This window comes from Grus americana, chromosome 6 (assembly GCF_028858705.1).
Source record: "Grus americana isolate bGruAme1 chromosome 6, bGruAme1.mat, whole genome shotgun sequence".
Classification (NCBI taxonomy): domain Eukaryota; kingdom Metazoa; phylum Chordata; class Aves; order Gruiformes; family Gruidae; genus Grus; species Grus americana.
The window spans coordinates 12,980,616-13,002,464 of NC_072857.1; the positions used below are offsets into that span (position 1 = coordinate 12,980,616).

A 21,849-nucleotide genomic window follows, 5' to 3' on the forward strand; every position below is an offset into this window, starting at 1 on the left:
TGTTTCCAGTCTAATACCTCATCCATACTGACTCTGCTCTTTTGCTTTTTGCTGCTGCAGTTGGGACTGGGCTGGAACTCGCAGATTAAATATTCTGGTGCAGGTTCAGATAGCAGCAGATATATTTGCTCAGTATGGATTCTCCTCTGTTTCAGTAAATAACTTCCGCTTTGGACTGAATGGGTACAAATAAAACCGTGCTTAATTAGGCTAACATAACACAATATTTTACCAGTTTCCAGCATCCTTACCAACCCAGGCTACTGTGCCTTGAAGTAAAGCATGCAACAGATGCATCACTGCCAGTAGACTCCAGAAGACCATCCAGCACACGATCTCACAGAGAAATTCTTTTTTGTGTGCTATCTCCTCAGTTGGGAAGATTTTTATAGACATTGAAGTTTGTTAATCTGTATATAGTTCTGTGCAGAGAAGAGAATTCTGCAAATTAGGATTTTAGATTTCTGCAGGACAGGGTTTTAGTTAGGAATATATTGAAGTGCCTAGGCAGGAAAGGGTCCAGTGACATAAATTATATTAGCTGGTTTAGGTCAGAAGCTATGCTCAGACTCTGCACAAAGCACAGAAAGGTGGAAGTGGAGGGGGAGCAGATGGGTACTCTCTTATTGTGTGAAATTTGGGTACAGAGCTGCATTCTGGGTTAGATGCCAAATCAATCATATTCTGAAAACAAAACCCTGTTGGGAGAGGAACCCATACCTTTTTTTTTTTTATAGCATCCCCTCAAGAATTTCTAGTACTTTGCAGTTAAATATATAGTGGTTCTAATATTACGTGGAATTGCATAACTGTGCTCTATAGAAAGAGGAATGACTTAACCCACTCATGAAATGCAGACGTCTGTAGGGCAGGGAATAACTAACAGGGCTCACAGCACCACGTAACAATGACAGGAGAGGGCAGAGAGGCCGGCAAGCCCTTCGTCTTGTCAAAGGAAGCAATGAGACCTCTATTCTGAACACACAGCAGGTGCGACGGTGCTTCTCAAGGTCCTATTTGATAGACTGATGCACAGTCATCTGCTTCTGAATTAAGAAGTGCTGAATGGGCCCGGCTATGAATTTAAGCTCTCATTTTCGGGTGCCAGGCATTATGTATCTGATCCCAGATGCCCCTGCCGAGACTCAAGACTGGCAGTACCTGCTCTGTGGCACTCTGTAGCCTCTGCCCAGGCTGGGCGAGTGCTCCTGGGCTAGCTCTGGAGTGGAGTCCCTGCAATCTCCTTTCGAAAGCAAACCCCACATGTCATGCCCATGTAGTCGCTTGTCTGTTGCTACCACTGGTGGGGTTTCGCTAAATGCCATCCTTCAATGAGTTGATTTCCATACAGCAAATGAAAAGAGATAGCACATAATCCAGCTAAGCAAGCCTCTTCCTTTCCAGATGATAGGGAGTGTTTTCACACTGCTGAATCTTGCAAATGAAGTCTTCAGGGAAATGATCAACAGCGTGGAGCGCTGTGAGACAGGGAAGCTCGCAGAGTGATTGCTGCTCACAGAAGGAGAAGCAGTGTCTGCAGCTGTAGGCTCAGTTTAGTGGCAAATTATGATCTATTGGAGGGAGGAAAGCAAAGCAGCCAGGATAACCCAGCCGAGGTTATTATTTTCAACAAGTTTCCTTTTCTGTTTCCAGCAGAATATAATAGACTTTCTTCTCTTGGAGCCCTGTGGGTGCCAGTCATTAGCCATTGCTCATATCCTTTCCTCTCAGGTGGCTGCAGAGCCCAGGGCAGGCAGCCTGGTGCGAGGCTTGCAGTACGTCTCTCACGGGGGTCTTCAGATGAGCCTTGGGGCAGGCGGCTCTCGAGCCTCTTGCACTGCCTGTGGGAGTTGCACGCTAGCGCTGCACCTCCTGTTCCCTTTGTGTCATGTTAGAAAGTCCCTGCTTTATGTGGCCTCTTCCTCCCCCATGGCTTAAGTCCTCAAAGATGCTCAGTTAGCCTGAGCTGCAGTCCACAGGTCTCTGGGTACAAGGCTGTGAGGAAAAAGAGAGACTGTGGCTGTCTCCAACAACATGAAGGAGATTTTTTTGGGGAAAAAAAAAAGCCAGCCAAGTGCAGCCTTGTGCTGCCACCCCTAGCTCAGCATGGGACATCTGGAGCCCCACACCTTTGGGGACTGGCATATGAAGGCAGTTGCCTATTTGTACCAGCAAAGGGTCATGTGATTGAGGAGATTTATTATTTCTCACTGGCCGGGCCTGAAAGAGAAGCTCTTTCTACCGTGGAAAATTCTGAGCACAGGATCCTTGTGGGAGGCAGGAAGTAACAGCCTGTTCAAGCATGAGGTTCTCCTGACCAGCCTGGTCTATTAAAGAGAAGTTCCTGCTGTTTGGTGTGTTGGAAGTTCCTGGCACTGGTGTGAATTACAGTGCAGACAGACCTGCTGTCCTTCACTGGAGTTTGTGTCTGGGTAACATTTTCTAAGCTGCAGCATTACTGGGAAAAATAGGTCAGAAGTGTCATTATGAAAAGAGGGAGAATTCCTCCTCCAGTCAAAGCAGAGCACAGAACGAGGCACTTGTGTGGCTAATACGGAGTCAGCCTGGTGGATAATATCCTATTCAGACACTGTACAGGGCTATGATTAGAGAAATCACCAGCAAATTGGGCTTGCTCACTTAGACCACTAGGTCCCTACAGCTGTGCACTGCTTGATGCAACAAACCTCAGTCTGAGTTAGAGCTAAGGAAGATGTATTCCACCTGCAATACAGGTAATTTTTTTAATGTAATAAATAACCCTACAGTCTCCTTTTCAAAAATCCTTTGTCTCTGTTTTGTGTCCCTATAGGAAGAGTGTCAGAACTATGTCCGAGTGCTGATTGTTTATGGCAAGAAGGTTTTTACCTGTGGTACCAATGCCTTCTCACCGGTGTGTTCCAGTCGACAGGTCTGTTTTGCCTCTTTTGCAGTGATGGAGAGGGCTGGATATGTGCTCTGGGGAAGGCCAGTCATTTGGCAGGGCATCATGGCTGCAGAGAATATGGTCCAAATGTAGCTCATCTGAAACTGTTTTGGTTTTCTTCTTTGGGCCCCTTTGGGCTGCTTTGGGGCAGTGGGTGTATCTGCAGGTGGGCAGCAAAAAACTGATGAGTGAGCTGGATCTGGACATAGTGCTGCTTATGTAAACCTTGGGTATGCTGTTGAAAATGGGGAATGTAGACAAGCTTAACTGCGAATGCCTCCTGAGCTGAATACTTAGTGTTTCCTTAAAATAAATGGCAAAACTCCCTTTGGCTTCAAGGGAGACAGGGGCAGGTCCAGAGAAATGTTTATTTTTATATTTTTTAATGCCAGTGTACATTCAAGTGGTGTCTATGGAAGATTAGAAACCTGTGCTAGCAGCAGGAGCACCTGATTACACCAAGTGGGTTGGGGCCTACAGGCTTCGTTGGCTGGGGAATTACCCTTCTTACAAAGCAATAGGATCAGTGAGGCTCAGACACAACTTCTTATGTTGGCAAATGATGGATGTAAAGATCAATTTACAGTCATCGCTGGCATTACTTTCTTACAGCTGCCCGGTTTTTTAAAATCAGGGTTTTGCTCATAGGTACTGGTGGGCAAACTGAATTCTCTGTACCAGTAAGAAAGCCAGATGCTCTTTAAATTCTCTCCTCTCTCCTTTTAAACACAGGTAGGAAATCTTAGCAAAATCATTGACAGAATTAATGGAGTGGCTCGGTGCCCGTACGACCCTCGGCATAACTCGACAGCTGTGATTACATCACGAGGAGAACTCTATGCTGCAACTGTAATTGATTTCTCTGGACGGGATCCCGCTATTTACCGCAGCCTTGGAAATGTTCCTCCACTTAGGACAGCACAATACAACTCCAAATGGCTCAATGGTAAAGTCATGTGGGTCATATCTGAGCAAGTGATGTATTAAAGTCAACTTGGCAGGCTTGTAAATCTTTCCTTCTGTTTTCATATTGGGATCCAGAGTTATGATGGGGAAGAGCTTCCGGTGCAATCGTCAATGCAACTTAGAAGACATTTAAAAATAGCCTGGAAGTATATCAGAGAAGTTGATTTAGATTATAGAAAGTGGGTCTTACAGGTTACTTAACATATATATGGGTCTTTGTCTTGTGAGATGACCAGATATGTCCTTTCAACAAGAAAACCACTGAAAGATTTGAAGATCAAAACCAACTTAAAGCATCACATTGTTGACCCAGTTCTGCACAGTGTTAAGCACCCTCTGCTTCCACTGACTCAGCTGAAGATGGTTGGTCTCAGTGCAAGATCAGTCCAAAAATGAGAAATTTCACAGCGCGTTATGTTCCATGTGAACCCATGCTGTTGTGGATTTATAGTTATTAAAAGCAGCTGTTACCTCAGTGTGATAATACCCTGCATCAAGCAAGCTATAGAATGTCAGCCAGTAATTCCTGCACTGAGTCCACACCTTCTGACTAGGGCAAATCGCATCTTCTCTGAGCAGACTGTAGTGATGGAGACCCCAATATCCCCCTCTTTCCTTTGACCCAGGTAAGTTGATAAGATATTCAGAATCTTTCTGTTGGATTTGAGGATCTTTCAATCAAAGATACGAGCAGTGGGACTGTGCACTCTCTGGAGCTTAATGAGACTGAACCAGGCTTCTGCAGGCATACTGAAGTCGGTATGGAGATCTGGAGTTGTAGGAGAAGGATGTCATCAGGCAAGACTGTGAATTAGGACCAAGAAGCAGCATAACCCCTATACACTCATTAGAAATATGTGCCTGTTGTCTGCGCATGAAGCCACAGAAGGCAGAAGGAAGCCACATTGGAACAGAGGAGTTTAAGGAAAGGCAAACGGAAACTGAGTTTCTAGTCTGTGATTGGAAAAACTAATATGACTCTTGGATTTATAACCTTGCACAGCGTTGGTGACATTGGAGTAATTTCATCCTGTTCTGGCCACATTTCAACAAGAAACAGAAAACTTGAAGATGATTCAGAGAAGAGCCATGGAGTGATCTGAAGCTTGGAAAGCCTGCCTCACAGTGAGAGACTTAAGGAGCTCTATTTATTTATCTTTCTGAAAAGGAGATAAAAGGTGTTTTGTTCATGATATGGAAGTACTTATATCAAGAGAAGATTTCTGGCAGGATAAAGTTCTTTAATCTAGCAGACAAGTCATGACAAGAACCTGTGATTGGAAGCTGAAACCAGATAATGTCAAATGGAAAAAGAAATACAGTTTGCAGCTTGGGCAGTCTTTAGTCATTTGAATCAGTCAGGAAAGTGATGGATGTAAAGCCATGTGACATTGTCCAGTAAGATCAGATCTTCTTTGAAAGATGTGGTCAAATTCACCTGTTTGTTACTTACAGGATCTGGTGGTGGAATTACAGGGTGAAATTCTCTGGTTTGTGTTAAACAGAAGGTCAGATTGGTGATCACAATGGTCCTGTTAAGGTTCACTGTTTGTCTGAAGGAGAAAGTCTGATGGGAGATGCTTTGCAGTGCCCTCCCCTCTGTACCATTGTCTGCCTCCCAAACCTGCCTTGCAGCACCATCAGCCAGTGTTTCTCTCTCTCTGCCACAACTGTTCTCCTTTCACTTCTGGGCTGCAGCATTAAAGGAATTCTGTACTCTCCTTTTTTCTTCCTTTGAACATTACTCAGAAATGAACGTTGTAAAAGCACCCTATAAAATCAACAGGGTTTGTTTTGTTTAGTCAAATATTATTCATTGGCCAATCTTTTCCCTTTGCCAAAGAAACTGTTGGGATAAAAGACTGTATACTTTAAAGCTTTGTTAAATACCCAATTAAAATATTCACTACAAAACCAATTCCAGGTTCTTTTCAATTCTTGCGAAAATAATAACAATAATTCTAGGAGAAAAAAGAATTGAGGAGAGCTTGTTTCAATACTGTCAGTCTGTGGCATGGTTTTGTTTTATGGACATAAGATAATCTTTTGTGCGTAGAAACTGGAAAGGCTTTGTGATAAAAGCCAGATGTGATTGCGCTCAGAGAGTAGGTTGAATGTTTCAGTGCAGCAGTCTGGGGAATCAGGCGGATGCACACAGCATATTTAACACATCATAAGGTGTTCTTCAGAAGTGAATAGGTGAAGGAACCCAATGGGAAGGCTTTATGTTGCAAAATGAGTATAGGTACAGAGAATAGTCATGCATATGCAAAGTGTTCAACTCTGCTTTCACTGAAATCAGTAGCAGGTTTGCCAATAAACTGAGAAAACAATGGGGTCTTTCCAAGGTCTGAAAAATGTAACTAGAACTGTATCCCCATATATCATTATTCCCATCTACTGTTTTTATGTCCTCTGCTGACTCCAAACTCCCTGTGGTCCCAGCTTTGACAGCCTGCGTAAAGAGAGCTGGCGGTGCAATGCATTGAGCAGGTCAGTGAGCACGGATTGATTTCTGACCTGTATAAATCTCTTCAAATGTTTGTTTTTCAGAGCCTAACTTTATTGCTGCATACGACATCGGTTTGTTCACCTACTTCTTCTTCCGTGAGAATGCAGTAGAACATGACTGTGGTAAAACGGTGTATTCTCGTGTGGCAAGGGTTTGCAAAAATGATATTGGAGGGAGATTTTTGCTGGAGGACACATGGACAACTTTCATGAAGGCCAGGCTGAACTGCTCCCGTGCTGGAGAAATCCCTTTCTATTATAATGAATTGCAAAGCACCTTCTACCTTCCTGAGCAAGATCTGATCTATGGTGTCTTCACTACTAATGTGTAAGTTGCACTGGTTTTACTGCCCTTCTTCTATCCCCAGCAATCTGAGACTGACAATATCTTGATTTCTTAGACAGTCTGAGGATTCATTTTTGAAAGATCTTTTGGTTAACGTGAAGGAATAGATAGGTCTGTGTTACCCATCATGGCAATATAGCCTTTAGGACAATGTTTTTAATCCATGGTTCATAGATTTCTGGAGTCCATAAAAGGTGACTATGCAGTTCTAGGGTAACTTAATTTGATGTATACCTGGGCTGTGACAGAGTTCTGACTTTTTGTAGTGGCAACACTGCTTGTGTAGTTCAGAGAGCTGGTCTAAAAATGATCCAACAGAAAAATGTATTTAATTTCCAGCCAGGTTAACTGCCTGGGCCATCTGACACAATTTTTTGAACACTGGGGCTGGCCCGTGAGAAGGACAGGTATGTATGCTTGGGAGAGAAGGGCTGGAAGGAGGAGAATGAGGCAGATGGGATCGCAACAGCCTGGACTGAAATCAACATAAATTGCTGTTGAACAACACTTTATAGAAGCAAGGTCATGCAGGCTACACAGCACTTTACATTTCCAAGGGGGACTGTACCTCCACTACAGAACTCTTTCAGGTTCACAAATCAAAAGCAGCTTTGGAACTCCGAGGGGAAGGCATGATTTCTGAAACTTCATAATCACCTCTTCTTGGCTTGATATTGAAAAAACTTGTAATTGGAATGATTTAGTGTAGCTGTGAAAGCAGAAAGGAGAAGAGGAGTTAATTAAAAAATATATTAAAAAACTCATAATGTATATTTTTAAGTCAGGAAAACTCAAATAACTTTTTCTCTGAAGCCCAAGGCTAGGTTGATAAGTTTCAAGCTATAACCAGTCTGCTTGGTATTGAGTTTCAATAATACATGTTCTCCAGGGGGGTGTTATCCTGATGTGTAAACTAGAGAATGAAAATCTTACTCCACACGACAAATACTCAAAGTGCCTTTCTCATGCTGGGTAGCCAACTTCTTTGGGGTTTTTGTGTGCAGTGGAGTGCTGTTCAATATGAGTAAGGGTCTGGTCTCAAGAATCCCACAGCAAACCAAAGAAGTGAAGCCCCACTGAAGTACAGACCTTCCTATTTTATTGTGTCACTTGCTGGTGTGACAGGGCTTGAACTTCAGCCCTTGAAGTCACAAAGCATCAGCCCCAACTTCTTGAGCTAAAGCACCGTTGGGAGTTTCGCTATGAAAGTCAACAGAGCCCAAATGCTATTCCCGCTCTGTAAATGCCAAGAAGTGGGTAAGTGTTTGGCCACCCTCATCCATCTTCCATGTTTTGTTTCTGCACCACCATTGCCAGTGTCAGCCAAAAGTGAGCCAGTGGAGAAGCAACTAGGAAAAATAAATGTGATTGAGCACTGCACCTGGACTATGGACTTTGGGGAAAAATCTGTCCTGCGATTGAAAGGAGAGCAACATGAATTGTTCTCTAAAAATATTTGAAGGATGTTAGCCAAACTTCCTGAACATTATAAAAGGAAGCCTGGCTACTGCTTTGGGCATTTCAGATGATATCTTTTTCCTTTTTTTTTTTTTTTTTTCAATCAAAGAGGCACCACAGTGCTAATGTTTTATTTATCCATTTGTCCGTTCATCCAGCCAAGAACAGAAGTTGGAAATGGAAAATTATTAATAACTGTATTATATTCATCAACTTGGTATAGGTTTTGGAATATAAGGGGGGAGACAGGCTAACTCTGGTTGGAAGAGTTCTCATCTGCTATTCCTGCCTCCCAGGTTTAATGTGAGACATGATGAGTGTTACCCATCTCCTCTGGGTTACACTTAAGTCACTTCATACGTTACAGGTGTATATTCTCTCTTGTATCTTTGGAGGACAATATAATATATAACATTTGTGTAATTGAAGAAATGAGTTATTGATAATAGCTGAAGTTAGATCAAGTAGCATTTTGGGTCTACAGCATGATGTTCTTTTGAGAGTTCAAAGAGAAAATGTTCCAATTTGTCATCCGACTAGAGAAATAATGGTAATTATTTTTTTTAACTTCCACTGGGACTTATATCATGCTGCATATCAGCTCTGCATACCAAAGAGGGTTGATGTATGCTCCAGTCTGAGTTTCTTTATAATAGGATACCAATTCACCACAAAACTATGATTTTTTTGTTTAAAGGTCTTTTTATTTTGGAAGGATTGTATTTAATGCATTTAGGGTCATCTTATAACAAAGGGGTATTAGTGGTTGTGGTAACACCCACATACAGATTTATTGCTTCATGTTATGTTATACCCAGCTGAATCAGTGGGAAAGAGCTTTTTGGGGAAGCTGCTGATGAAATATTTAAGAAGTTTTTATTAAAAATTTTCCGGGAGGTGACAGAGACAATGTTAAAACCTCCTTGAACTTAACCCATTCTCTAAACCACCTAGTTAATCACGGGAAGCGGGAGGTGGGAATAAAGGAGGTTGCACTTCACACCAGGACAACACAGGGGCCTGCTGCACAAGTTGATGTCAATGGCTTGAGACTGGGATCAAACTTTTCATAGGGAGGGACGGGAAATATGCCAGGCCACAGATGGAAAGGAAAATGGGCCACCGATTCATGGAAAAACTCTTTCCTTTCTCTTCTAGCAAAGGGAAAGGGCTAAACTGTGGAGTCCTTAGCAGGGACCTAAAAATATCCTTTCTTTTTTTAAAAAAACAGTGTTTTTGTTAGACTAGCAGGGTTTTATTCTTTCTTTTCCTTTTTCATTTTCTTTCTCATTCTCTTTTTCTGTTCCATGTGTGCCTCAAAGCGTTTACTTGTCATCCATCATTAGCTTTGTCTTAAGAGCTGCCATCTGTGAGCACGCACTGCGTCAGTGGTGTTCAGACAAAAGTGGAGAAAGGTTCGCCCAGCGTTGCTTTGACATGTTCAAAGAGACCTACTCCATCACGCTGGGGATGGAAGGGGCAGGGGCAGGAGCAGAGAATGGGAAGGCAAAGCAGGAAGTTCCTCCTGATGTTGTATTTCTCAGAAGAAATATGCTGTGAAAGAATCTGTTCTTCTGCTTTCCTGACTGAGATTGTGGAGCAAGACTTTTTTTTTTTCGTGCAAGAGAGTGTAATTATCGGTTTAGTAAAAAAAAATGTGTTCTTTTCAGAGAATTCAAATTGCTTTAATTAGCAGAAAGATACATACAGCAGTGCTTGGGTTATTTAAAAGGCACCATGACGACTCAGTCTCTTGTGCTAGCCCTATTTTTAGTTTTATTCTGAGATCTTTTTCTCTAAACATTGTTCTTTCCTTAAAAAAAAAAAAAAAAAGCAGGGGGGAGCTGGGAGCAGGTTTGAATTTCAGGTTACCACTTAGCAATCGTCCCTCTTTGGGCCAGCTTCCCTGAGGTGCCATGACCATCTGGGAAGTGCCCTCCAACCTTCTTGAGGCAAAAGGAGCTGAGCCTGCTCAGGACCTTGCAGAATTGGGTCCTCCGTGACTGAAACGGGTCAGCAAAGGCACAGACTGATCTGTGTGCGAGTCTGACTGGGCATCCTTAAAACAAATTCCCTTCCAAAAAGTCTTTCCTAGAGTGGCATTTCCCTAGCCATGCCTCCCCTGGCTGGTGTGTGCATGGTGAACAGCCTGCCCGAGACAGATGCTGTTCCCAGCTGGGAACACAAAGAAGTGAACTGTGATCATTGAAAACAGAAGCTTTCACGTATTAGCAAGACCTTTTTGCATGCTGAGCTGCTGTAACAACCAGCCTGGTTTGCACTGTCACCCTTTCCCTTCCCCTGCATGCATGTGCATGCATGTGGTGGGGTTTTTTTTTTTTTATATATATATATATATAAATATTAGGGGATATATTTTATTGCTGAGGATTTCAGGAGCCTGTAGAAACAGAATTTCACCTTGAGAAACACCAAGAGATTAAAAATTAGGTTGTTTGTAATCAATAAAGATAGATGGGTTGTTAAAAAATAAAAATAAAACCAGATACAAATAATCCATGCAAATTAAACTGTATTCACCTTTCTTGTCAGAACTGCTTCCATGGCCCTTAAATCACAGGGATTTTAAAACCAAGCTTAAAATTCATTCTCAAAATTGTCATGCAGGCCATCTGCATTTTACAATTTATTTATTTATTTTTACTCCCTGTGAGATTGGTATCACTGTACATATACCTAGCAATTCACGTGTATTTTATTTGAGTGGAGTTTGATGTCTGTTATGATGAAAATGTCAATGTTCTAATGATTAAATTGATTTTTTTTCTCCCCTTTTCCAGAAACAGCATAGCTGCCTCAGCAGTGTGTGCCTTCAATCTGAGTGCCATTACTCAGGCATTTAACGGTCCTTTCCGTTACCAAGAAAATCCAAGATCAGCCTGGCTGCCAACGTTAAACCCCATCCCTAATTTCCAGGTACTGCTGCTGCCCTTCAGTCTACTCCAGTCCTTTTTACATTCTGTCACTCCAATAGGTTGATTTGTGTGGGGCTCATTTTTTCAGGTAGACCCATAGTGCAGATAAATTCTGTTTCACTACATTTATGAGTGATTTAGTCTGTGGAATGCATTGCCACATGTTATCGAGACCACAGGATTCATGGCAAAAATTGAATGGTTTTACCGATAGGAAGAATGTTCAGATTCTTTATAATAACGAATAATTTAAATCTCTGTTATGATCATCACTGACACATGAACTCTGAGAATGTGATCTTCACAAGGGAACATAGAGACATGTCCCCACCGAAACTGGGAAGGACTGAAAGCTGAAGCTGGACAAAGTCAAACTAGAATGGAGACAACCTATGTTTTTAAACAAGAAAGCTAATTAACCACTGTGATTGTGTAAGGAAGTGATGACTTTTCCATCACTTGATAGGGCCCCTGCGACTACCAGTGTTTCAGTGCAAGATGGATAACTTCAGCCACAAGTTATGGACGTGTTGCAGCAATAACTGGTGGAAGAGGACACATGAGGATGGTCACAGTGGCTCCTTCTCATCTTCAAAAAACCTTTTTTTAATGAATGAGCAGTTTCCCCAGATTATGAGTTAAGACCAATTTGAAAATCATAGAACTTCAATTGCTTTATGCCCTGATTCAGTCACTGTGGTGCCGAGTATGTGTGTGACAGCCCCAGCAAACCTAAGGTTTCTGAAGCATGAGTCCATTTTACAGCTCAGTTCCTTCCCACCTGGGGAATCCTATGGAGAATGGACTTGTCTTCCTGTTCTTGCTTCCCGATGGTGAATCTTTTCAGCTTTATTGTGTGAATCTGTCTCCCCTTTATAATGGCAAAGGTGCTGAGGCTGCCTGCAAATGCCATCTGCCTTCAAGCTGGTGATGTCAGGGACCTTCCAAAAAGGACTCTGCAGTTGCCTGAAATCACAGCAAGAGCAGATGGGAGGCAGGTCCACGCTGCAGGCAGGGACATGCTTGGGTTCCTGCTGAGGAACCTGATTTCTCCCCCTGAACTCCCTCATGGCGCCTGAGTGAGGGCTTCTGCCTGTACAAGGTGGGACCAGATTGGGCTCTCGGTCAATCCCTCAGCTTCATGCTCTCAAAACCAAGAAACAAAACTCCGCTGAAGACCCAGCCATGCCAAACAAGGCCAGGCTTTTTTTTTTTTTTTTAAGCTTAAAGGGAATGTTAAGGTTAACTGAGAATCAACCCAGGAGGAATAGGAAAGTACTTTGGAAAGCATTTCCACGTAGTGGAAAGTATCAGATAAAATGTGGAGTGCAAAGATTGCAGCAGCAAGATGAAAGAAAAGGGTCAGAGGAAAATAAGGAAAGGAAAAGGAGGTATGTGGCAGACAAAAGGAAGATTGCAAGAAGAGATTAAGATGTTTTTCAAGTACAGGAGGAACAAGAGGTCAGTGAAGGGCCTTTAGGAGATGACAAGGGTAATTTAGTGACAGAAGAGGCAGATATTGCAAAAAAATTAAATTAATTTTTTTGCCTCAGTGTTCACAAAGGAAGATGAGGGAAGCATGCCAGATTTTTTTTTTCTTGCAGAGAGGAAGGAGAAATACTGAAGGATATAGAGGATCAGGGCAGTGCAGATAATCAGGAAATTAGAACAAAACAAAATAAAACCAAACCAGAGGGATGCTGTGTCAGCACACAGGCTGCCAATAGACCAAAAAGATTATCTGTGACTTGATGAGAACAGAAAACAAAACCAACAATGACATTCCTGCCACTGGGACTCCTTCAGTGATGCTCTAGAAAGGAAAGTGAGCAGGGAGAAAAGCATCCAAAGCAAGACAGTAGTATAAACCAGAAGGAGTATAGGAGACAGCAGAAGAGAGAGATCTAAAAACTCTTTAGAACGTGGGATGAGTCATGAACTAAAAAAGACCATCACAATAGAAAAAAAACCATTAAAACCCACCTGAGGACACATGAAAACCCACTGATGTTTCCTAACTCTGGCTACTCAGAAAGATGCTTAAGTTGATAAAAAAAAGTGACGATGTTCATAGGTGGTGGTAATTAGTATCACCCTGTTGACCTCGTTCACACAAACTCCAAAATATTGTAGGGCTTAGTACACCAGCCCTTAGGATCCATATTTATTGTCTAAAAGTGAGCTAAATACCTGTCAACTCATTTTAGCATGTTGTAAGAAAAGCTTTGCATGGTGCACCTTGGAAAGGCAGCCACGCTGCAGAGTTGCTTTGATGCATATTGAGAGTATGCACATGGGAAATTTGTACACTGTAGCTGGAGTGCTGTAAATCCACATCCTAATTTGCAGTATACTAACGTCTTTTCCAAAGACATTGGAAAGCCCAAACGCCTGGACCCAAAATGAAGAAAAAGAAATTTGTGAGGTTTTTTCTATTGAAATTACTCAGGTGTGAGCATCACTTTGTGAGAAGCAAAGTTGTCCATGGACTGAGTGTGGGAGTTGGCAGGATTTCTGGTTGTACCACTGACTCCGATGGCCTTGGGCAGGATAAATAACGGGTCACCCAGCTGTCTTTTGGAGTAATAAAGCTTCTGCCCACCATGCATGGCATTCTGGGGAAGAGTGAAGATCCAGCCCTGGCTACTGACGTGGACCACAAAACTGCATGGAGTATATAATCTTGCATTGGCTTTTGAAAATGCTGAATTCTAGAGATCAGTGTGAGATAGAAACTCAGGCTTTAAAATGCGCTATCCACCTGGTAGGACTTATGCTGGTGTTTAAAAGACACAAGATGAGCTCTCTACATCCACCCTGTTCTGGATGGGCAAGGGCATTGAATCCTATTTCAGTACATCCCCTTGGTTCAGGACAACCCCTTGGTGCTGGAGAATGGATGGACATGGGTTGATCTGCCATTTACTGTGAGGATAGAAGATCTGCGTGTGGGGAGAGGGGAGCTAGTGGCTAACCTGCCTTGCTTCAGATGAAGCTGGAGGGGTCTGTTCAGAAGAGAGAACATTGGGGAAAAGCAGTGTGGTGAGTTGGGTTCTTAGATGGAAAACCAACCCATTTTTCAGTTTTTTTAATCCCCAGGTTTTGTCTTTTGTGCAGAGTGAGATGCCAGGTAGAGTCTGAAGATGATTTCAAAAGCTTAACTTTCCACTGCTAACTTTACATCTTTCTACAGCTAGCTTTAATTCTTTCTTTTCCTCCTTGGTCTGTTAATGCCCTTTGCCCTTCTGGTGTGCTGGCTCCAGGATATCACAAGGGAATGAGACACTACATCACTGGTCAGCGGACCAGCGGACCAGCTGGGAGAATTTATAAAGAGTGGGCTACAGGCCAAAGCTAGGCTAAGGACCTAAGATGAGGCTGAGGGCCTGATCCTGTGACCCTCACACAGACCCACCTCTGCAGGAAATCAACAGGACATGGGTTTCCAGAAGAATTTCAGGTTTGGTCTTGGGCTGCTAGAGTGGGGAGAAAATGCAGGTCCTGAAGTTCAATCTTCCATGTTTAGTGTGGGACGCTGAGTGATGACAGCCCTAACGAGAACCTGACGGAGAGAGTCCTGCAGGATGCGCAGCGCCTGTTCCTGATGAATGATGTTGTGCAGCCGGTGACTGTAGATCCATACGTGACTCAGGACAGCATTCGATTTTCCAAACTGGTGGTTGATATTGTTCAGGGGAAGGACACTCTCTACCACGTGATGTATATTGGGACAGGTAAGAGCATCAGGGCTTAAGAAAGTTCCTTCCACTTGCTCATAGACCTAGCAGCCGTAGTAGCCCGATCGTGGCATCATTACACAGTTGTCATTCGATATCATTTTGGCACAAAACTGCATGGAAGTTAGTTTACCTGAGTAAATTAAAAGCAGGATGGACGACTTGAAGCAGAGTCCCAAATGAGCAGACCATAAATCTATGTCGTGTTTAAAAACAACAATAACATTTTTTTCTCTTTTATAAAAGCATGTTTTGATTAATCAGACTAATACATAACAGTGGGGAAGAGCAAAGGCCGCTGAAATGCTCTGTGGTTTTGTACACGTAAGTTGCCTCTCTGTGCTCTGACATACTCATCTCTAAATAAGCAATAATAACACTTAACCTCCAGGCTTGCCCAAAGTTTTAATTATTTCTTTCTTTGCACTTCCATGTGCCTACTGGTATGTGACTCCCAGTGCTTTCAGGAATGGGCAGGCACTGGAATGTAATGCAGATGGGGAAGCTGAGGCAAGTGCTTTTTTGTGGTTGTATGGCGAGCCAGTGGTAGAATTAAGTATATGATTTAGTTTCTTGATTTCTGCTGCCATCCTCTAATTAGCAGGACACATTGCCTCTTCTGAAAAGCACAGATATCTTGGATAAAAGAAAGATGCTGAAGAAGGACAAAGTGTTATAAATGGTTGTCTTAGCCCATATTCGTAGTAATGATGGAGGTTAAATTAAATAGTTTGATTAATCAGAGCATATGGCCAGCCTCATGGGTATAATGTTGTTATCCTCTATTGCAGAAGCTTTGACTTTAGAATAAGATGGATTGCCTCCGTAAGTGTTAGTTTAATCTCACATCTGAATGCAGAGTCATTGCCTCATCCTCATGTTACCACCTTCCAGGACTGTGTCATAATTTATCTAACTTTTACCACCACTTACTTCAAAAGTGATCATCTTGGATGTGTTCTAGCAAGATTCTCACTGTGAGAGCCTCCATGGACATTGATTATGATGATAAGATTGTACTAAAATGGAAATACAACATGGTTCTGCCATTTTTGATATCTTGATATTTAAGTGATGAGTCCCAGCTACAAAGCCTGAGAGAAAGCTGGGATACTTTCTGCCTCATATTTGTAGAAAGGTCCACTGCCATCACCTTACCTCCTTATGTGTGTTTGCTTTCTGGCCCTGGTTAGTGGTGACAGGTAAGTTCTGCTGGACCTGAAACATTTAAACCAGTCAAATGCCTCAGCAGAGACAGCCCTGCCCAGAGGCAGCCCTGAACAGAAACCCAGTCCTGAGGCAAACCAAGCCCCAACTTGGGCCTTAGACTTGTTGCCGCTTAAGGCCCTCCTAAGTGAAAAAGAAGCTTCACGTGGCAGCCAGCCCCACCACTGTAAATTGCTGAACTTTAGCACCAATACAGAAGTTATTGGGATAGAAAGATTAAGCTTCAGGAACAATCGAGGCTGATTTAGGGTTTTAATGAAAAACAGTGCGGTTGCTCCCTTTTCCCAAGTATAAATCTCCCACAGTTTATCAGATCTTTAAATTGTTTAGGTAAAAGCACTATGAACACAAACATATATGCTTCTGTGTATGCACTGCTCATGCCATAACATCCCCTTGTCAAGCTGGCAGGACAGCTTCTTCCAGGAAGAGGATCAATGAGATCCATGACCCATGCAGTCATTACGGAGGCCTTGGAGATTTCCAGCAGGGCTGCTGCATCTGTTGTCGTTTGTCATGGCATCAAATCACACCGATCTGCTCCATAAACCAAAAGAAATACAGACTCAAGGCACCAGAAATGATCCCTGCTATCTCAGGTCACCTTGCTGTGTAACTCACTGGTAATGGGACCAGATTTTTCTGCCTCAGTGCTTCAACTGGGAAATTTTTCCTGTTACTCGCTCTCCAGATGGTTCACATCCTTCTGGTTTCCCAATAAAATGCGGTCGCAGTCGGTTTCTGTAACGTCTGAGAACTGGTGAGGATTGTAACCATGTAGCTGGAGCGCTCTCTCGCATGGGCGGCAGGTGACTCAGAACTAGGTTTAAAGCAGCTGTGTAAAGATGACATTAATATTTCACTCTTTAGGTGGGTATGAAATTAAGTCAATGCCTCCAAGATTTACTTGTGCCTTGTTTCTTGTTCCATTAGAGTATGGCACCATCTTGAAGGCCCTTTCTACCACTAATAGGAGCCTGAGGAGCTGTTATTTAGAGGAAATGCAGATCCTCCCTGATGGACAACGAGAAGCAATCAAGAGTCTCCAAATCCTGCACAGCGACAGGTCACTCTTTGTGGGCTTAAATAATGGAGTGCTAAAAATTCCTCTGGAGAGATGCTCCATGTACAGAACAGAAGGGTAAGCAAATTTACAGCTCTGATATATTCCACTTCAGCCTAAAAAGAAAAGCACCAGGGAAACATATTCCAGTCTGATTTGGTTTAGAATGCTTTTTTCATCAGTACAAGACAAAAGACACTGTTGGAAGTGCACCTCCTGATAGATACATTCATGACAGGAGCAATGAGAATGAGCAATATTTTTTCAGTAAATATTAATTAATCCTCATCAGAAATTAATTGTATGTTTACCACATAAGGACTTGCACTATTTACTTCTTTTTAAAAAAAAAAAAACCTTGACATTTCAGTGTTGCTTTGATTAATTCCATGTGTTTTGCTGGTGGTTCTTATTGGCAGTATGGCTGCAGGTTTCTGAATCTGGGTTGCAGCCAGCCTATCCTGGCTTATCCGAGTGATCACCTCTCAAACGTCTGATGAGGCAGGGCTGGGCTGCGTGGCAGCTTGTTACTGCTTTTGGAACCCAATAGCTCATCTCAACTATGTGTGACACCTCGTACACCTGGATAGGTTCTGCGCCTTGATTGTAGCTTGTAAAAGGAGTAGGAAAAAAGACTTTTAATTGTCAGCCCTGGCTCCAGAGCAGTTTTCCACCCAGAAATGTGTGTAGAAGGTTTTTGCGTCCAAATTATATCCCCCCATTTAAGCAGGTGAAAGAGGTGAAAAAATAATCTGAGTATGTAGTGGGGTCTGCTGCAGGTAATTGCTTATTTACATCTCTTAAAAACATTCTTCCTTCTCCTCTCCTGCTTTTGCCTTGCTTTCCTTGATGAGAGTTTTGCCTGAATCTGATGATCTCTGTGCCAGACAGACAAGAGGAAGGAATTTTTTAGCAACGTCTAAACGGATTCCCTTTTTCATGGCCTACTGCAAGATGTCCTTGTTCTGGTGCCAAAAAAACTGATGTCGAAAATGTCACCATCATTTTATTTTCAACAAGTAGAGTTTATCTATCAGCTTGTACTAAATTCATGTCTGTCTAAATATAAAAATGCCAGCTCTTTCTATTTTTGCTGAACCTCTTAATTATGCCTTTCAGAAAGTATAACTTGGTCATTACTGTAAGTTTGACACAGAAGTGTTTAGTGTGTAAAGGTTTAGTTGCTTATACAGGCAGAGCTGACACAGAAGTGTTTAGTAAGAGAAAGAGAACCAAAGCTGGAAAATGCCATCCTGTCGTCAGCCCTTAAAAGCAGAGATTTAAAAAAGGTAGAACATAACAGCTGTCCTCTTCAGGCTGTCCTGGAGAGTTTCAGTTTGAGAATATTTATGTGTGTATACATATATATGATCCAGTTTCAACAGAAATGAGTTCTTCCTTTTCTTTCTTTTCCTAATCTTGAGTTCAGCTTTCCAGTAATTTATAGATCGTGTCCCAGTTTCAGCCTGCGTAAGTACTTTGTATGACACTTCCATTAAAACTCAAATGGTGGAGGTTTGCTCAACTGCCTAAAAAAGGGACAAGCAGGGAAAAAGCAGCAGTGGCTGGAGGGCGGAGGGGGGTACCTCACAGGAACACCATCTATTTAGGACCTGAGGGCTGCAGCGCAGTCCCCTGCTAGTATAACCTTATCCCAGCAAAACAGAAACCCGGCTCCAAAGAGGTTCCCTTGCAGACTGGTGGCCACAAGCAGTCTCAGTTTTATGCGTTGTACAGCACTGAGTCCTGGCTGAAATTACTGAGAAGATTGTGTACTGACGCTGTTTTTTTTCTAAAACAAACTTTCTGGAGGCTTTTTTCAGTGAAATAAGGAAGCAATCCTGCCCTTGGGGAATGGAGACTCAAACTCTGCCTCCATTGACTAGTTTCATGATACTCTTAGGCAATTTAAGCCAGCCACTGGGCAATACCAAAGTACACGAGGTAGGGTCTCCTGACAGCATGGTGGGTGCGTACATTTGCTGATGTGGGAGGTCAGAATTTGCTGACTTTGGGTGCTGGCCAGCTAGTGTACTTGTGCACACTGCAATGGATCCTTTGCCCTATGGCTGAGTCTCGTGGAAGGACTGTGCATTTGAAAAAAGGGGGAAAAATAAGAAGAAAACTTAGGAAAGCCAAGGAAGGCCATTATTTATGTATTTGTTTAAAAGGATGTTTGTGATATTATTATTACTTTTAAGCTAAGCTTTTTTTTTTTTTTTGGCAGGAAATTATTCAAGTGCAAATTTTTCAACTGCAAATGTTGGAACCTTTTTTCCTCTTAGCATCCTGGCTATGTAGGTGATAAGTCAACTCGGCCTCCTTTGTATTTCTTTCAATACTGAACTGTATCGAGAAGGATGTTTTAATTTCCTCCAGTGCATTCCACCTGGCACTTCTCCTGGGCTGTGATTTATTGCTTATTGTTGTGTCTATGTTTAATACATGCCAATACACTGCCACTACGGGAAGAAGGACTCCCACCCCTACAACACTCCCCGCTTACTTTTTTGTGCTGTGACTTCTTGACTGGCCTCCCTGAAAAGCTCTGGTTTCAGCAGTTTTTATAATGTAATCGTTTTGAAGGGGGCTCAGAAAGCTTGGAGGTGATGGAGAATTTGTGCCTCCTGGGCAGGAATACCACGACATTGTTTATTTTCTTTGGCTCTGCCTTATGTTATCAGGAAATTTTGCAGCCTTTTACACCCTGGGGGCTGATGTGGGTTTGTGATTGCTGACACAGAGCTCTTGCCTCCACCCTGCCTTCTCCCTTCTCCCTGGAGCAGGCGATCATGTATCGAGAGAAAATTGATCCTAGCATTGATCCCCTCCAGTGATCCTTGCTGCTGTGCTGTTTTAAAACCTCAGGGCTTGGTACTGAGCCTCAGAAATGGGGCAGAGGAAAAAGCCGCAGCGAAGGGAAGAGATGGAAAGGGAAAAGGATTTCTGCCGTCTCCTTTATTGTTTGTTTATTGACATGGCACCAATTTAATCTCTTAAATGGTGACCAGTAACTCAGCCCCATGTCTTGATGTAGTTCAATGACCCAATGTATTTCCAGGTGTCCGAGCAGTGTTTTGTGTGTGCCCAGTGACCCGTCTCAATCTGTCTTTTCAGAACAGCCAGTCTTAGCAACAGGGCAACAGGAAGACATCTGTAATGTCAGCTGCCCAAATTTACAGGCTCAAATTGGCTGCAGGGATCTTGCCTTGTGCGTGTGTTTTCCTGTTGTGCTTCAGTGCTGCTGTTCCCCAGTATCACTGGAGAGTGTTAGGAAGATGTCCAACGTGAGCAAAACCTTCAAGTCCCTTGAACATGCAGCACGTTTTGAAGGCTGCTTTGGTGGGTGGTAGCTTGGCTGTGCTTGCTGCTGGATTGTGCATGGCTTTGAAATCATTGTAATCTTCCTGCAATTTTCAAATGAGCTTGGATATTTACCTCAAGTTGCCCCCAAGGTTTGGGGAAGGATATTTGGAGAGCAGCTTTATCACTGACACTACCATATCTCTAGAATATGTCTGAACCTGGATCTGAATTTTAGAGGGTTGACGACTGTAGATCTGGACCATTATTTTCAGGTGGGGCCTATCTGTAGTGGTAGCTTAGTAATTTTTTCAAAGGGTGGGGTGAGATCTTTCATTTTGGGAATTGCAGTCAAACAGGTAGGAAGATGAAGCTGGTGCTTGTAGGGAACACTTTGTAACCTCCTTGTACTGCCCCTTTGCAGCATCAGGGCTGTTGGCCTCTGAGCAGACAGACACCCTGAGGCAGTGATTTTGTAGCCATTTTTTTATTACATATTCAGATGAGGAAAAGAAAATACGTTTGGGAATGAAGCCAGAGAGTATCTTGAATACCCACCTTTTCTGCTTTCTCTGTCCTGAGTGGTTTATTTTAATGCATTTTGTGTTGATACTCATTCTTTCATCTTCCTCCCTCCAGTTTTCTGCATAAAACTTGCAGCTCGTATGATGCAGGTTGCAATTTTGGGATGTACAGTGCAGTTCTGAGAATAGTTTGTCTTGCGTGTCCTCTCCCTGTCACGTGTGGGTATCCCGTCCGGCTGTGTGAGTGCCACCTCAGGTCATCCTCATGTCAGTGGAGATACTCCTGCTTCCTGCTGTGGGGACAGCCAGATCCTCTTGCGTGCAACTATGACATGCTCTCATTTGAACTCTGCCTGCTTTTTTGACCCGGTTGCAGGGAGTTTGCTGTTGAGTGATGCTGAGCTTTTGCCCTCCTACTTGGCCTAAATTCTGCCGTGCATCCCCTCCGGCCATGCTGCTTAATGCAAAGCTAGCAGAAATGACTCAGCTGACAAGTACTCTTATTTACTGACTTGAGATCTGTTTGAGAAACACAATTCACCTCTGAATAGCTCTGGGCCAGTGATCAGACAACTGAGTACATATAGGTGAGTAACTCCTGAAATGGCTCCAGGGAGTTTTTGGAAGAAAAGGGTCAGCAGCAGCAGTAAAGAAGCAGTTTTCTGCCCTCTTTCTCTCTCCAGAGTGCAAAACTGGAGCTCCAAGCATGGTCCCTGTACCACATCCATGCTAGGCTTTAAGGGGGTTGAGATATCTCATAGAGGATTGCTTTGGTGGTTATTGTTGCTTTCTTTTTTTTTTTTTTAAACTCCTTATATGGTGCAAAATCCTTTGTAACAAAGGAATGAAGCA

General features: G+C 42.9%; 1 protein-coding gene across 7 annotated transcripts in view; it reads left to right on the plus strand.

Moving 5' to 3' along the window:
• Nucleotides 1-21,849, plus strand: part of SEMA5B (semaphorin 5B) — a 279,436-nt gene that overhangs the window by 201,477 nt on the left and 56,110 nt on the right. For all 7 annotated transcript variants that reach the window (XM_054829587.1, XM_054829586.1, XM_054829589.1 and 4 more), the window contains 6 exons: nucleotides 2,813-2,911; nucleotides 3,659-3,872; nucleotides 6,446-6,731; nucleotides 11,009-11,144; nucleotides 14,670-14,877; nucleotides 17,041-17,248. In XM_054829587.1, coding sequence (XP_054685562.1) covers nucleotides 2,813-2,911; nucleotides 3,659-3,872; nucleotides 6,446-6,731; nucleotides 11,009-11,144; nucleotides 14,670-14,877; nucleotides 17,041-17,248 — 1,151 coding nt within the window. The remainder of the gene's footprint in view (nucleotides 1-2,812; nucleotides 2,912-3,658; nucleotides 3,873-6,445; nucleotides 6,732-11,008; nucleotides 11,145-14,669; nucleotides 14,878-17,040; nucleotides 17,249-21,849) is intronic.